Source organism: Ictalurus furcatus, chromosome 1 (genome assembly GCF_023375685.1).
Source record: "Ictalurus furcatus strain D&B chromosome 1, Billie_1.0, whole genome shotgun sequence".
In the NCBI taxonomy this organism is placed as follows: Eukaryota; Metazoa; Chordata; class Actinopteri; order Siluriformes; family Ictaluridae; genus Ictalurus; species Ictalurus furcatus.
Genome location: NC_071255.1, coordinates 24,537,142 through 24,556,000, shown reverse-complemented (window position 1 = coordinate 24,556,000; position 18,859 = coordinate 24,537,142). Strand labels below are relative to the sequence as shown.

The following is an 18,859-nucleotide window of genomic DNA, read 5'->3' as shown; positions in this document are numbered from 1 at the left end:
GACCACCCTGCTGACACAGAGGCAGTGCATCCATAGGAAAAAATGTCTAAGATTAAAATTAAGACTTGGCCCACTAAGAACTCAATGTGTGCGCATGTTTCTATATCTTGGTGGGGACCAACTGTCCCCACAAGGATAGAAATATCCGACACCTTTGATCTTGCATGGACATTTGGCTGGTCCCTGCGAGGGAATTTTTTTCTTTACAAAAACTGCACCTTTGATTAAAAAAAATAAAAAATTAAAAACTCAGAGGTAAAAGGTTTAATTTTCAAGTTAAGGTTTAGGCTAGACATAGCATTAATCAGCTGTGAAAATTTCAGTGAAAGGTCCTCACATGGATAGTAACACAAACATTGTTGCGTGTGTAGGGACATATGCCTAGGATCATCGCTAATTGCTCTTCAGTGTCTTAAGCCATTGTTATTGGTTCAAAGCATTCCAGCACACTGCTACACACCCTCTACAAGTATCATTGTTTTTTTCTTTCTTGAAGTAAATGTAAAGTTTTGTATGATTTGTTGTATGAACCATTGATCCAAACAGACTTATGTACAAATTACATACATACATTATACATACAACATACATACATCCATCCAACCATACATAAGCTAGCAGACACTTTTATCCAAAGCGACTTATAAATGAGGAAATACAAGCAAAGCGATATATCAAGCGGAGAACAATACAAGTAGTGCTACCATACAAGATGTTTTAATTGAGTTCTAGAAAAGCAACATGCGCAGAGTAGAGGTGTAAGTTGTTTTGTTTTTTAAAGGATAAGGTGGGGTTGGCATTTTAGGGGTTAGTTAAGTGCTCATGGAAGAGCTGGGTCTTTAGCTGTTTTTTGAAGATAGTGACAGATTCTGCGGTCCGGATTGAGGTTGGAAGTTCATTCCACCGCTGAGGGACAGTGAGTGTGAAGGTTCTGGAAAGGGATCTTGAGCCACGCTGAGTAGGCACGACTAAGCATCGGTTATTAATCAATCGTAGATTGCGTGAGGGAACGTAATCCTCAAGGATGTAGTGTTGAGGTAGGAGGGTGCTGTTCCAGACAAGATCTTGTACATGAGCATCAAGGCCCTGAATTTGATGCGGGCAGCTACAGGAAGCCAGTGGAGGGAGATGAAGAGGAGATGAAGCCCTTGTATCTCTAGAGCTCAGCTCCTCCTCAGCTCAGACCTCATCACAAACCTTGAGAAATATTCTACAGTAACATCATTGTCATACAGAGGGAAATCCACTAGGGGCTGTGCTTCCCCTGGTCACTGCACTATAAACTCTGCCAGTATATGATCACCAAAGGAAATAAGTCAAAAACACACATAAGCAATTATGCCACCTGAGATCTTCAGACAAAAATATTCTAGACATGCATCTTGAGGAATCACTTACCCTGGACAGGCCCACGGGCAGATTCGAGGCCTATCCCAGAAACACTGAGAGCGAGGCAGGGATGCTTATTTAAAGGCATATCAGCACTCACACTCATTCACATTCAAGGCAATTCAGCATATTTTTGCCTGTTATGATGAAACCTAAGAACCTGGAGGACACCCACAAGGACACATGGAGAACATGCAAAACTCCTAACAGAGAGTAACCTGAGCCTAAATCTTGCCTTCAAACACATCATCAATACAGTCAATGTGGTGTCCATAACACAACCATCACTACACAATTTCTTTAACCCTTGAATAGGATATCCAGATTTCGAGATCTATACAACAATAAACGTACATGAAAAAGTGGACAGGTATTAATAATATACTAAGATCAGTGCTACATTTCATTCATAAAACAGTATGTCAACATTATGAAGATCCATAAATTCATTATTTAAAGCATTTAGTGCATATTCAACTAATGGTATATGAACAATTGTGCCCTGCGATGGATTGGCACCCTGTCCAGGGTATACCCCGCCTTGTGCCTGATGTTTCTTGGGATAGGCTCCAGGTTCCCCGTGACCCTGAAAAGGATAAGCGCGGTATAGAAGATAGATGGATGGATGGAAGGAATATGAACATTCATAACGTAGTTTTATCAATTTATTCAAATGCATTTTTCTGAAGATTGTTATATTTTACCACCGATAAGTCCTTACACAGCATGTGATCACTTCATTCAGGATAAAAATACCCATAGGAGATACACACTCGCCCCAAGCATATGATTAATATCACTAGCCTTCCCAGAATATCTGGAAAAATCCACATATTACTGCAGAGAATAGAACTGTTACTCATTTCACCGTCACTGACTGTGTGTGCACGCTGTGACACTCTTGCACGAGGAGTACATCTTCATGTTCTCCCACTGGTCCACACATGGGAGTCTGTGCTATCTCTAATTAAGAGGAAGTGTGCACACCCATCTCAGCAGATTCTTCATCAGCACACTGCCTGACAGACACATTCAGCACTACACTGTTATTTTTCAGCCGTCCAACTGAATTAAGCAGCTGCATGATGCAGTCATAAAGGCTCTACTCACATTAAAGCTGTTGTGACATAAATTATAGAAAACATATGAGACTCATTCACTCACTCACTTTCAGAAACAGCTTTATCAATGGTCAAGGTCATGGTGTAATCTGAAGCCTATCCCTGTAGCACAGGCCACAAGGTGGGGAGAATGCCAGTCCATTGGAGGACACCATGCACACACTCATTCACACCAAGGGGCAATTTAACCTGTCCAAGCTGCCTACCTACATATTTTAGGACAGTAGGAGGAAACCCCATGAATATGAGAAACTCCTTGTACGATATCCATCTGTAGGAAATGGCTCACTTCCTTGGGATCCTTGTACAGTGTTTATTTAAAGAAATCAGTACACATCAGCAGGTCTGGTCTGAATGGCAGACTCTAAGAATAAGAGTTCCTCAAGAGTTACGGATTCTTACTTTCCTAAATGAGGTACTATACTCGGAATCTTTTCTGACAGTGAAACACTCTAGGATAAACAGACGTTCAGCCGCTCCAACTGTTTAAACATCAATCATTGCAGCTTCTGTAGCAGTCTGTTGCAGCCAATCACATGCATTTATGTAAATAATTTAGCTTTAGTAGTTTTTATACATACATAAACTCAGCAAAAAAAAAAAAAAAAAGAAAGAGAAAAGAAACATCCCTTTTTCAGGAGAGTGTATTTTAAAGGTAATTTTGAAAAATCCAAACAAGCTTTACAGATCTTTATTGGAAAGGGCTGAAACAATGTTTTTCATGCTTGTGCAATGAACCATAAACAATTATTGCTCATGCACCTGTGGAGCAGTCCTTAAGACACTAACAGTTACAGGCAATTAAGGTCACAGTTACAATAACTTCGGAAAATAAAGAGACGTTTCTACTGACTCTGAAAAACACCAGAAGGAAGGTGCCTAGGGCAGTCTGTCGTCAAATGTCTGTGAAACTTGTTCAGTTGTTGAATCTTTATGTTAAAACAAATATTCATATTCGACTGCTTTTATATGTTGGAAATAAAGGCAAGTGAATGTGAAAGAATGTCTCTCTCTCTCTCATATTTATTTATTTATTTATTTATATATATATATATATATATATATATATATATATATATATATATATATATATATATATATATATATATATATATATATAAAATATAATATTATAAATATAATAATAATAATAATAATAATAATAATAATATAAATATTTATATTATATAAATAAATATAAAATTGTTTGTTTCGGGGCAGTGTGTTTTAGATCATTGTCTTGCTGCATGATAAAGTTCTTCCTGATTAATCTGTTTGCATTTCCCTGTAAAGTGGCAGACATAATGTTCCTGAAAAATTATGAATTCATTCCACTGCTACCATCATGAGTTACATCATTAATAAAGATCAGTGAGCCTTTTACAGGAGCAGTCATGCAACCCCAAGCCATGTCACTACCTCCACCATGTTTCACAGAAGAGCTTGTATGTCTTGGGTCATGAGCAGATCCTTTCTCTCTCAACACTTTGGCTTTTCCACCATTTTGGTTGAGAGTAATCTTGATTCCAGAACTTTTGTGGCTCATCTCGGTGTTTATGAATTCCAATCTGGCTTTCTGATTCTTACTGCTCATGAGTGGTTTGCATCTTGTGGTATGGCCTCTATATTTCTGCTCTCATAGTCTTCTTCAAACGGTGGATTGTGATACCTTCACCCCTGCCCAGTGGAGGAGGTTGTTGAGGTCACTGGCTGTTGTTTTTGGGTTTTTCTTCAAAGCTTTCACAATGTTTGTCATCAACTCCTGTTTTTTTTTTCTTGGCCAACCCCATTCAGTGTCTGTTGCTCAGTACACCAGTGGTTTCTTCCTTTTTCAGGACATTCCAAATTGTTGTATTGGATATGCCCAATGTTTTGCAATGCCTCTGATTGATTTTTCCTCTTTTCACAGCAACAAAATGGCTTGCTAATCTCTCAGAGACAGCTCTTTGATCTTCATGTTGGCTTATCTTTTTTAATAAGTGCAGTCTTCACAGGTGAAACTGAAGGCTAAAACCAAGAGTAAATGCTCAGGGCTATTCATTATTTAATGATCAGTCCAACAGGACACACCTGGGTAACAAGAAATCCCTGCAGTCACATGTTCCAATATTTTTACTTGCCTAAATATTGGATGGTCTGATACAAAATGTGCTATTTTTGATAGCACATACAAATACCAGAAAATAAAAGCTGAAATTCTAAAAACTCTTCTCATATTCATCCTTTAATCTCAAACCCAAATATCTTCAGTCTACAGCCAAAAAATAAATAAATAAATATATATATATATATTATATATATATATATTTTTTTTATTGCCCTTGCTGTTCCAACATTTTCGGAGGGGACTGTAGGCCACTAGTTCCTATAGTTACACTGCTGTCATAAAGCAGCCACAGGATGTGACCTTTGACAGAAGAGGTCAAAGCAGTTTTCCATTCCTAGTATGAGGCTTAAATTCAGGCAACTGCGTCAGAAGGGTATGGGCAGGCTCATTGTTGTAGAATAAAAACAACAAGATACTAATCAGTTTTTAAAAATAGTTCAGACCTATGATGACCCTTTTTCTCTGATAACTCCCTCTTTCAAGTTTTGGTGTGAACTTCAGCCCAGATAGAGGTCAAACTATGGCTACAACAGGAAGTGCCAAATTAGCAGATCCTGTTGGACCAAGCAGAAGAAATAAACATATGTGATCGCAGAGTGGTAACGTGAGACGAGGGCACAACCTCACCCAAGAGCAGGGACAATACCATGGCATCAGGCCAGCTGTTCTCACAAGTCTATTGTACATCTTACCATTGTCATTCAGACTTTCTCCTCATCACATGATAGTATTAACAACTACAGTTTGTATCTTGGGTTTATACTACATTGTATTTTAATTGACTGCCAAAAAAAACCCTAGCAACATCAGAGACATCAACACAAGTCATTTCAATAATCTGATTGAGCCAGCCAGAAAAGTAATCACATGCTTAATTCAAGTCTAAATATGAATGACTGTCTTTTACATATATATTGATGTGCAGACAAAATTAAAGGGAACAAAAAACAGTCGCTGTGAGGCATTACACTGGCATACGTCGTCACTGCAAAATCAATACAAAGTGACTGATGACCTTTATCCTAGTAAAACATTTCAATCCAGAGGACAGTAGTCTCTTCCAGGATGACAATGCCCCATATATAAGGCACGAAGGCTCAACGAATGGTTTGATGAATATGAAAATTATGTAAACTAGGGCTGCTACAACTACTCGATAAAATCAATAATAATCGATAATTAAAATCAATCGACAACAAATTTCATTGTGGATTACTTGGGTCTGTGAGGTCACTCTAGCATATAAGCATCTAGCTATAGGACTATAGCATAGCCCACATAGATACATTTAATACCTTTTCCATAGCCTTCCATTTTGTTTGAAGGACATCAGGCAGAATGTGAAATAACTTTTTTTTTTTGAAAAAATACAGAAAATAAAAGTTGGCCTTTTAATCCAACTAATCAATTAATCAAAGAAATAACATATTAATCGGTTATCAAAATAATTGTTAGTTGCAGCCCTAATGTAAACTTATATACTATGGCCTTCATAGTCACCAGATCTCAACCCAATTGAAAACCAATGGAAGATTATGGAGCGACGTGTTAGCCAGCACTCTCCACCACCATTAAATCACAAGTTGAGGGAAGAATAGTGTTCATCCATCCAGTAAGGTTGCAGAGATTTGTAGAATCTATGCCAAAGAGTTCTGGTGGTTTGCGTTGGTCCAACATTTTACGAACACACTTTTGTTGTTTTATCCATTACTTTCTTTAGAACATCGCTCCAAATAGGAAAACCACTACATACAGTTCTTTTTTTCACTGATGATCCCCTCAGAAGCCGATATACAGGTTATTCAGAACAGAACGTGGAGCAATTACTCAAAGAGAATGACTGAAGGACCATGTATGAGTATTCAAACAGAGTCTCTTTTTAACAATTTGCTTTCCTGGAGCAGGAACTGAGCGGTATGACTTGTTAATCAGGTAACCACTGTAGTGACACTGCAATGTAACTCTGACCGCAGATTATCAGCTCCAACGAAAAAGTCAAAGTCAGAGCTCAGAGCTGTTAACAGAGCAGAATGTAACAACAGGCAAGTGAAGGTCTCCAGACTAGACTTCAGAGACTAAACCGTGAGCGTGTGCGTGTAGGCTCGTGTAATGTGAAGTGTGCTTATTACCAGGAGAATTGTGTGCATGCACTGAACAGCAGCTGTGGCGGATGACCTGCCGTGACATTCTGGGGCGCACGACTCAGTCACACCAGCTCGGGTTGTGTGACGTGCCACTGTGCTGCAGTAAGCCGCTCTTTTCTGATTCCCCTCCATGTTCTAGGTCTCTTTTGTAATTATGCATCACCCATCTGATTCGAACAGTTCACAATACAGAACCAGAGCAACAGTACATAGTCCTCTAACAGCAACCTCAGCAGTACTGAACAAAGAATAGTTAGGTCTGGAAATCTCCAGAAATCTCATATTTTAATTTAGATTTTAGATGTTACAATAAACTCATCCTTAGGAAGCTTTTACATATGCAACACTTGAATCAAATCCTGGTGAGTTTTCCCACTTGATGTGGTTTGTGTACGCTCTCTAGCATGGTTTGTTTGCACTGAGAAAGAGATTTCACCCTGAATCAACCCAACTGCAGGAAGTGAAACTTTTTGTAAATGTGAATCATTAAACTGACCGGCAGAATGCAAACTGAGGCAATGGACTGACCTGTAGCACTGCATAATATCCGGTTGTCTTATGACCATTAAACTAAGACAGAAAATAAAGACTAGATATCATGTATAAAATGTTATAAACTAGTTATTTACGTTATATTATTATGTAATCATTTATCTGTGTTCTCCACATGCAGGGGATTTTTTTTCTACTTGTGCATGGCAGAAGTTTGTTTAGTTATTACCGTTGCCATATTTCTGAGCAGTGCATTAAAGTGTTTTCAGAGTATAGTTTCAGCCCTACACACCCCATGGCCAACGTTTTTTTGCTTTTTACTTTGCTTATGTGTGAAACTAAACCAGGGCTGTCCAGTCTTATCCACAAAGGGCTGGTGAAAGTGCAGGTTTTCATTTGAACCAAGCAAGAGCCACACCTGATTCCATCTGGATAATCAGTTGAGCCTGGCTTTCAATAGACTCATGTGTCACTTCTGCTTGGTTGGAATGAAAACCTGCACCTTCCCGGATAAGATTGGACACCCCTGATCTAAACCAAACCAAAACGACCAGCAAACAAACCAAAAGTATCAATTTTACTCTAATTCAGACTAACAAGTGTGATCGTCCCGGGATGATTTCTATAGCCTTCATTATTTTCTTTCCAACATGACCACTTACTGCTTTTAAATAATCATTTTCAATACAGCATGAAAGTTATCAACAAAGATCTCAATTTGTGTAGGCTACTATTCAAAATATATGTATGCATTCAGAAATTTAAAAAATAATAATTAATTAATTAATAAACCACATTCAAAATGTTAAAGATCACTACTTTTACTGGCCTAATGTTAAGTCTATAGAAATGAACACAAAGTTGTTTTGTGACTGAATCTCAAATATATAATCGCATATTATTTGCATATAGGCCACTGTGTAGGTTATGTTATACCCTACAGAGTCAGTATCTGTAGTAAACAAAGTCTTTTGGGACTGGGCTTAATTGAGTGAAGATTCTGTATAAAGAGCAACAATATTACTATAAGCAAATTTGAAATCGTAAAGTTTTCTGTTAATATTTTCTCCATCTATGGCAGCAAATTTAATTAATTTATTACATTAATTAATAGCCAAATGCAATAAAATACTAAGGACTTAAATTCAAATGAATGAAAGCTTATTTTCTAATGGAAATGTTTTCATGATGAAATTTTTTTTGCAATGGTTCCGTTTTTTGTTTTTTTTTAAAGAAAGAATTATAATGCATTGAAGAATAAATTATCCATAAAACATCCTTCCTGTTTTCCGAGAATTCCCTGAAATACAGCTAGATCATTTTGAGGTGAATAAAATGAAAAAGCTCATCTATCATGGTTTGTTCTTCCATAACAATGTTCTCTTTATCCCATTTAGAGGCCTCTTCAGCTGAATATGCTCAGCTTCCATTTATCTCATCTTACAAAATGGCATGGGGACACTTTCTGGCCCTTCTCTGCTAAATCAGTCCCATTTGTCAAACCATATGAGAACATCTGCCAAATGTCAGTTAAAGACTTTATAACTGGACGATTGAACCACTTCCAACATGCGGTGCCAGTGACTGATGCAATGGTCAGTAACAAGAGTCAGTGTTAAAGGCAGATGCCACAGAGACAAGATCAACCTTTATTTATTTTAACATGCATGAGCAAAAATACCAAATATAACACTAGACATGTCCTTAAATGTCAATACTACAGAGAGAGAGAGAGAGAGACAAAGATGTACTGTGGTGATTTTAAACGACACGTGGGTAGGCAGGCCACAGGGCCACAGCTGGGAAATGAGGAGGAGGGAATGTTCTGACCAGAAGAGGTGATGATTCCTACCACAGCCCTACTGCTCCATTCCTTCCATATCCACATCCTCAACGTGTGCATGTGTGACTTAAAGACTGTAGTTCAGTGTTTGAAAGCAGGTGTGCGTGTGTCTGTGGGCCTCATCCAATGCGCAATTCCACACATTCCACTAGTGCTTTATGTTAATGTCTTACGAGCTTGGAACAATCACAGCAGGCACAAACCATCCGCCCACAGGCACGCTGGGACGCAGTGAAGGACGCAGGCGTCTGCTCACAGAGCCTATTTGTGCCGTTCTGTGTGTGAACATTGAGAGCTCATATGCTACCGTCTCTGGTTAAACACAGCACATTTACACAAACACACTGCTGTAGACACTGGCACCTAAATAGATCCTCATGGACAAACATCACAGAATTTCCAATTTATCAACTACACTGGCCTTTTCCAAGACTTCTGAAATGAGGAAAAACAGGAAACTTCCAGTAAACTGCAGGAAGTTGTTGTCAGTAACGAACTTCAGCCTTACTAACAATCTATTTTTTTTTTCCAGACTACTTTATAAAACCATTTCACACTCAAAATCTGGGACAAACCTGTAAAAAAAAAAAAAAAAAATCTAACATATTTCTTAGTAACGTTTTGGCTTCCTACCATTTCCCAGGAATTGTACTAGGTCACATCCCTGTAGATTATTACTTCAATCTTCTCAGGATTTTGACTTAGGCTTGCATACAAACTTCCTCTACATGATTATTTACTGTTCATATCCTCCATAAAAGTGCAAGCATGAAGGTGATTGACTTATTGTAGAGTGGCATATTGCAAAGAGTCAATAGGGTGGACAATACCAAACCAGGTGAGTGGAGCTAACAGAAAGTAACAGTTTTCAGACTCGGGTCTCTTGCGCTTTAAGAAACCTGCTGTCTAACGGAAGCCGAGGTATTGGAAATGGAAAAGCAGCTGCCCAGGGTTGATCCTGTATTTGCAATTGAAATGGAAGAGTACAATCAGCACAGCAGGTCAAGCTGGTAAGACACAAGGCTTAGTTGAAATCTTCAGCTCATCTAAAGCTGATGTCTGTAGCTCAGCTCATGCAAAAGCAACACTGTAGCGTTACACACACAAGAAAATGACAATATTTTATTTACTCACGCGTCATGAGATTCATTACAATGCTCAGCAATACATCAGTCTAAAAAGAGAAATGAGAATGCACCACAACCCAAAAAAGCACACACACCCCCACGCACACACACCCCATTACTCTCTCTTAGGGAGTATACAATTAATATCACAGTAGCATCTTATCTTCACAATCCCAGTCACAGTGGGATTAAACATGAAAGTATGAGGGAGTCTCTTCACAGAAATAACATTCCTAATAAGGGTGTTAAAATCCAAGCCACTGCTCTCCCAGGAGTGGACACTGGACTGAATTCTTATTGCTGGGAGTGTAATGAGCAGTAGCACACAAGCACCTTTATATTTCTTTTTATAACCCTTTACATACATACTTTGTGAGCATTTTTTACTGGCAAAGCGAGCTGCAATACAGTACACCATCACACAGCTGCTTAAAAAACCCTAATGGTAAGTGGAATGAGTAGGAGATAGGTCTTGAGTAATATGAGGTCCCACATCCTGAGCAGCATCAGAACACAGACATGCTCACACTGTTACAGCAGTAGCTATAGCAGCAGTGACACATTCCTTAACAATTACTCATGTTCTTAGTCATGGTTTAAAGTTGGACTGAAATTGCTATTTTGGCCTTGAGCAACCTACCAATGCCCTGTGTTGATATCAATCTTGACCTGGTTTGTATCCCACCAATCCCTTTTCCCCAATACTGTTATCTCCACTTAGTGTGAGATCCACCAATCCCTGGCCTTGATCTCAAATCAATGAGGGACTCATGAATCCCAGCCTTGATCTAGACTCAGTGTAGATCCCTTGGTAATCCCACTAATCTCAGAGTAGGACATAACGGGTCAGGGTTAGCCATGATCTTGACCGCGTGTGAGACCCACCAATCCCCAGTCTCGATCTCCACTCAGTATGGGAAACACTGATCCCTGGCCTTGACTCACTGCGGGACTCACAAAACCCAGCCTTGTTCCTAACTCTGTGTACTGTAGGACCCACCTTGATTTTGTCCTAAAATCCTCTGGCTTCATAAATAGGATATGGACTAGGTGGACTCAATTAAATGGCAAACATCAATAGAACTCAAGAGAGATATATGAACTGTATGAAAGAATAAAAGAGATGGGGAGGCTGTTTAATGTGTCGAGTGTAATGCAATGTGCTCTTTAAACAACACTCCCAGAAATCCGGTCATACCAATGTCTGGAGATGAAGTGTCAGTGCTAGGAATACAGATGAAAAGTCACCCAAAACAGATCAAGATTCTTGGAAAAATGGGTAGTGCATTCCAAATATGGTTGACAATCTGTGTGTGTGTGTGTGTGTGTGTGTGTGTGTGTGTGTGTGTGTGTGTGTGTGTATATATATATATATATATATATATATATATATATATATATATATATACACACACACACACACACATACATACATACATATACACACACACACACACACATACATATACACACACACACACAAAACAGCTCCTAGAGCTAAAAACTTGGTGGGACCAATTGGAATTCTTGGAATTTTTTTTTTTTTTTTTTTTTTTTTTTAAATCTCCGCACCATTTCTGCCATGCAGAGATCACTAGGCTAGCACTTTTGGGACACCAGCCTTGTTGGTTATAAACCAATTCTAGCTGTTTAACACCATTGCTTTTGCTTGGCAATTGATATCTATATCTTCTAAACTGAGAGTTCAAACACTTGCTGGTCACTCAAAGATATTTCTGGTGGAAAAGCATTATGGAAAGCTACTGACTTTCATAACAGGTTGTGCTGCAGCGTTCTCCAATTTAGAATTACCCGAAGACTTTTTGAATACACGTTCACTGACAACTTAGAGTCACATCAAAAACGCAATCTGCACACTAAATGGGAATCCTAAACAGTATCGACACCATTGGCATACTGACACACTACTTAGTATGGCAACATGTGGTTTGGTAGGTCATCCCAACCAGTATGCCAGGTTAAGTCTCCAAAGTATTATGGAAGTGTTACAATGCTAAAAGAACTTCATCGTCACAGTGACATGGGCAAACAAACATCAAATGTTTAGATAGTAGCAAGCCGAAGAACTCTGGCAAGCTGGATAAAACATGAAGCCTTGATGAAGGAGAAAGTCTTCTTCCTGTTATGATCCTTGTGCAGGTTTTAAGCTATCCCTGAGACTCTGCAATTTACAGCAGTTCAGGAACATCATGTTTTATAGAATATTTTCCTGCCCTGACTCAATAATGCTTTTAAAAAAATATTTAACAACAAAAAAATCCGACATTGTAACTTTGACTAAAACATAGCTGTTAGACAAATCTATTCCACTTGGTTAAACACACAACACACATAAAAAAAAATAATTAAAAAAAAACCTGGTATATGATAAAGATACCACAAATATTTATTTGACTTTCACAGTATGCTAAAGGATTTACATTGCCACCATGGTTGACAATCAGTTCTGCCCCAGATCTCAAAATATCTCTTTAATTGGCCATCCAAACAAGTCAAGGCTATTTATATATTTGGGTATGTTAGGCCCTGTGGGAGGTAAAAGGGCCCACATGGTGCAAACTGTCAGAGGGAAAGGAAGGGGTAGCAATGTGGAGAACAGGAAAGGGTGTGGGGATTTCACACTGGGTCATTAGTTATATGTATGAGCTGAATGAGGTCTACATCACCTGCAGTGCAGACTGTATTTGAGAAGGTTAGGAAGGTAGAGAGAGGGAGAGAACAATCACTAAATCCAGGGCATGAGACGGTCAGTTAGGGACAGAGAGAGTGCCAATTTCAAACAGACAAGAAACAGACATACTACCACCAAATACTACAGTATACTCCCCACCAGATCTTGGGCCTTATTCCTAAAGACAGCATATACGTGAAATAAAGAGAATGACAAAGAATGAACAGAGCTTATGTATGTAAGCCAATGTAATTTTTTGTGTTGACTGTTTGTTGTTTTGCAAAACAACTATTTAAGCTTAGAAACTTTATCTCTTAAAAAACCGGAAAGGACCAGTAATTTGGGGTGCACCCACTGTAGCATAAAGTAAAGCTCAGACATTTAGCTTGTGATTGAAGTTATAATCACACAAAACGGAACCCATGAGAGTTACACTGTGGTATGTACTGGTACCGATGTTTATCATAATAACAGCATGTCTTGTATACCAGCAAAGAATGTTCACCATTCAAATGTTTTCCATTATCTCCAATCAGTAGCCAAGCAGGAAAACATACACACAGAGAAATGTGAACAATTAAGGAATCGAAACAGGAGTGTGTAAACCATCGGTGTTCAACTAATGATAGTTTACCAGACATTACCAATGGAAAACAGTTATGAATAACTGTATGTGGATATTATGCTCAAGGACCATTTTGCCATATTTATACATTTTATTTGTAGTATTGAAACTGAATACTTGTGTTCTTACTTAATTAGACCTTCAGAGTGCTCAAAGATGAAGGTCTCCTCTTCCATCATCTAGCCAATGACACACATACATATATCAATCAATCGGGATCAGTTTTGGCATCCAATTCCAGTTTAGTTCATCAATGGAGAAAAAAAAAAATGTTGCTACACAATGTATTTAATGCTTTAACTATCGGTGCATCTGAATATGGACACGCCACCGAACTGCAGTGTGGAACTTCAGAACGAACACCTAGGGCCCTACCTCAGAAAAACATTTCAACACACTGGGGTAAGCAAAAACCTAATACGTAATGAGGCGTCTTCTTTGCCTTCCTACAAAAGCATTATCTCAATTCAATTTGAGCATGATGTGGTAAGTTTTACTAATTTGCCATCAACACTAGCTATATTTAACAAAGTTGGCCTGTTTTCTTTGTTAATGCCAGGTTAGACTAATTTCAATAATAATTCCAGTAGCTGGTATAAACTGACACACATTCCAGCTAATAGTAAAAATTGGTTATTACAGCTGATTTATTTATTTATCATCAAACTACACAATGTTATGCCTTTGACCAGCAAACTTACAGAGACTGAATGATGTCTGGCAAAACAGTATACTTTTTCAAAATAAAGAAGAAAGAAAAAAAAAAAACTCAGTTAAACATTTACTTTTTAAACACATGAAAAGGAACATCTTTTGTACTTTTACATGAGGATCTTTTTGGCTATATACTTCCCATGATTTTGACACATTAACTACACTTTCACTTAAGTATAAATTCTAAGTACATATTGCCCCTGGCAGTCATTTTGTGCTATAAGGCACTGTGTTATAACTGGATTTGTATGATTAAAAGCTAAAAAGGACTTGTATTCATATGCTGTTTTACCATACATGGTGTAATAAACAGTCCTCATAGTCATACATCCTAAAAATCCTTTAAAGCTCATGATGCAGAACAGGTGTAGCTCTGGGCCTGAGTCAGAAGATCTGATTAAAACTCAGCTTCACTGACTGGTCTAATCCTGAGACACAGGAACTAATTAAAACCCAGCGTAACTGAAAGGTCTGAGTCAGAGGGTCATATTAGACACATAGGAGTGAGTCTGAGAGTTCTGATTTTAAAACAAAAAAAAACCAAACAAACAAACAAAAAAATTTAAATGCAGGATGACCATGTGAGGCAACGTGGATGAATCTAAAAAAAGGAGATGAGGTAGAATGAGATAGGTATCAGGAGAGAAAAGTGAGAAGAGATGGAACATGAATATTGGATCAAAGCGAAGACAGAAAGACAGTTGCTGTGTAGCTACTGCTCGAGACAAAAACAAGAATGGGTGGGAGAAACAGAAAGAGACAGACTGCCAGAGAGGCCTGGCTCATCAGTGGTGTGCCTTTATAAGGAAAACCGGTAGCATCTGTAAAAGGAAAGAGAAATGAAAGAGAGAAAGAATGCTTCTAATGTAAACTCTTTATATCCTACTCGGTCAGTCTCACCGACACACAGATTCACACCTTACAAACACACACACACACACACACACACACACACACGTTCTAGAGTGCTACAGCAATTTAGCAGACTCTGTTGTCCAATGAAAATAAAACTGGGGCGATATTTATAGAGACGACTAACACTTTGTATTTCCCACCATAGGCTACCAACCCACAGCAGTGGAGAAGTACAGGTAAAACTACAGAAACACAGAGAGAGAGAGAGAGAGAGAGAGAGAGAGAGAGAGAGAGATCTAATCCAGCTGCTCTTTAACCAATTCACTAATTTGCCTTCTGCACCATAACCTTCTCAACTATTTGTTTATCTTGCTCTGTTTATATACCACAATGAACGTCCTATATCAGGACAAGGAGATTAGCATACATACAGATTTGGAAAGAGTTCAATCATACAGGTTAGCCTGTGGTAGATACCATGGTGAGTTGAGCAAGTTTATGGCTAATTAACACCTAAAAGCTGACAGTAGGTAGCCATACAAACCAAACTATTAAAATCAGATGAAAATCTATCCTGTATATTAAAAGCACTTGTAAGTAGGTATATTAAAACAAATAGCCCAGTGCTTTTCAACCCTCTCATCTGTACCTGATCTGTTCCACATCTGTACATCATCTTCCCCTTCTGTAGCCTACAAGTGATTACATCAGATCATTTTTCTATACTGAGGAGAAGAAGAAAAAAAAGAAAGAAAGAAAAAAAATGCAAACAAACAGAAAACCAGTTTGCTTGAAACTTACTTTCAGACCAGTTTTTGAACAAGTCTGTAAAAATGTGTGCATCTACGTACACTTGTACATTTTTATCATTCATCTTTTCAGCAATGGGACAACTATATCAGAGGAAAGAATCTGTGGTTTTCTTATCAGCATACAGTACCTGTGTTGGCCTGGTCACACATGAGCACCACATGATCTCGGGGGTAGCATAAATAACTTTACTATAGTGTATAAATGTTGGAAAGTTGAATAAACATACATAAGAATGCTTTCTCTTGTGTCTCACATTCTACAACCTTTTATTGTTAGAGAGTGTACCAGTTCTACTCTTAAATGTTTGTCATCGAGTCGCATCATTTGAACTACTTTGATCATAAGCAAGATTGGAGTAAAGCAAAAAGTTTTTACCTGTGGTAATCACGTATACGCTACAGATGTGGTGGATAGAGATTGGGTTGAGGAAATGCTGGAGTGTCCATTTAATTATTTTCATTCATTACAGAACTCAATGGTCGATCAGTGGCTCCAACAGCAACATAAAATACATCACAGCAAACAGAGTTCGTTAAGAAAGCCTGCATGGCCAGAAATACACAGCACATTAAGAACAGAAACAGTTGTGAACATGATAAACTACAGATGGGTGGCTGTAAAATCCTCCTAAGTCTGAGCCATCCTTAAACTATAAAACAGTCTTGCTCCTGCTGTGGAAAATTAGTAGTCAACCTTCACTGATATAAAGCTCTCAGTTTCAAATTTAATAAGAAGCCTTTTCCTCCATAACAGCATCATCATTTAGGTCACAGCTGATGCCTGATCCCACTTCAGTGAAAAGCATTCAGGTAAATCCTGACCCTTCCAGACCAATACTGAGAGCTGGAGACAGACTGGCGGCCACCATGTGTGCCAATCAATACAGCACTAAGCACCCGGCAGCCTGGGATCAACCACGTGTACTCCACACAAACACACACACACACACACACACACACACACACACACACACACACACCTGTCATCACCTCCCCCCCAGTCTCTTCTTTTTACCTTTGTATTTCTCTCGGACGTTCTCGTATGCCTGAATGAAGTCCTGCTCGTCTGCATTAGGTGGGAGACAGATGGGCTCATACATGGCCATGGCTAAGGTTCTCAGCACGTCTCGGTCTCGTCTTGCCCTCTTTCTTCCCCTCTCACGCTGGTGGATGTGTGCCTGAGTGTGCGAGTCTGGGTCAGTACGGCTCCTCTGTCTGCCGAACGCGCTCTAAACTTCATGACCAAAGCAGTAGCAGCCACACCCCCACCCTTCCACTCCAGGCTGTGAAACAGCACAGACTACAGCAGAGCCCGCCTCTTAAAGACACAAACATTGCATCTGATGCCCTGAGGGTTGTCTGCTTTCATTTAGATGCACATACTAAACGCTACTTTATGACACACCTTTGAAGAAACACTGACACGAGTGTTCGTTTTGGCAGCTAATTTCAATGTTGTTTTAACGAACGTATTTTAATAATAAGCACTAATAACATTTCTCTAGTGCATAATCTAGTGCTTATTTAATAGAAGTAAACAAACACACCCAATTACATGACTGTGTTATTGAGTATGCTAATTCTAGCTAGCTTGTTTTCATCAGTGTTGCTGCATTTGAGAACGTTTGCTAACGTTATCAAGTAAGTTAGGAACATGACCGTGTGTTCCTGCAACCCAAAGCTTTCACGTTAATATACAGAACAGACAGAATCGCTCGAATGTATCAAGTAGTGCAAGCGACCACAGTGATGCCACTCAGAGCGTAAAGCCCATACTGAATTCTACACTGATCAGCACATTGAATCATTGAAAACCGAATCCAAAATTGCCCAATTTATAGTATTACATGTGGCTTGATATAATGGTCTTTTACACCCTTACAGTGCACTACATCAAGTGTGGAGCTGTTTCAGATTGACCAGATTGGGCGTAACTCATGATGTGACCCACATGACCTAAAATCAACCACTTCTTCCATTTCCAGTGGTTTTATTCACTGAGGAAATGTTTTTACCCTATATTTAGTGACAGTTTTACATACAACGGTGAAATTATATTTAGTTGTCATTTCATTTTGAGGCTTAACCCTTAATTGCCCAGTTCTACCCTGTCTTAAGTACTTTCAGCCAAATAAGTGAATGTAAATGTAACGTTTGCCCAGGCAAATGAGCTAATGTTTTTGTAAAGGTAAAGCCAAGATCCTTTTCTTAGTCACTAATCAAATGAACAGCCTCAGAGGGCTAGATACACCAATACTGGATATTTTCAGTAATGGATAGTTTCATGACTCTGATATTGGAATGACCTTGACATCCTTGCAGAATTTCAGCAAGATATTTAACCAGTGATGCAACAGCAGCTCATCATTATGCCTCAAATAGGTTATTACTGTTCATGAGTTGATTTGTGTGCTTTGAAAAGCACACACATTTTTGTTCATAATTGGACAGTGAAGATAACACCAGCTCATGTTTGGTTGTGTAAATGCACTGAGCCAGAGTTGACTATATGCTCAATGACCTAAGCTTCACATTAGATTTAGCAAGCCAGAGGAAGGAAAACAAAGAAATACTGCAGGCAGACCTATAAACCTCTTCCCTGAGGTCCCAACAGCGCCATAGTTTTCCTCAGCAGTAAAAGCAGCTCTGACACCTTCCTGGAAGGAAATACTGTACAGTAAATCCAAATAGTGGAGGAAGAGGAAAAAACAAACAAACAAACCACACACGAGTGCCCAACCCCATATGTGCGTATGAACGGCAATCGCATTCATTGACAAAATAAGAAGCTACTGGGGGAAAAAAACTAAAACCCCAATTCAGATTAATGTGTCATCAGAGCAAGGGAAGGAGCAGTGATCACAAGAGTATTAGTGGCAGTGTTTCCACTAATGAGAGTGTCATAAGTGCATGCACAACACTTTCACTATCTGTATAT

At 38.8% G+C, this 18,859-nt stretch overlaps 1 protein-coding gene across 2 annotated transcripts in view; it reads right to left on the bottom strand.

Moving 5' to 3' along the window:
* The window catches only part of plecb (plectin b), a 109,902-nt gene extending 92,702 nt beyond the window's left edge, over positions 1–17,200 (bottom strand). For both annotated transcript variants that reach the window (XM_053633556.1, XM_053633562.1), the window contains exon 1: positions 16,937–17,200. In XM_053633556.1, coding sequence (XP_053489531.1) covers positions 16,937–17,027 — 91 coding nt within the window. In that variant the 5' untranslated portion in view covers positions 17,028–17,200. The remainder of the gene's footprint in view (positions 1–16,936) is intronic.
* Positions 17,201–18,859: the final 1,659 nt, after the last annotated feature.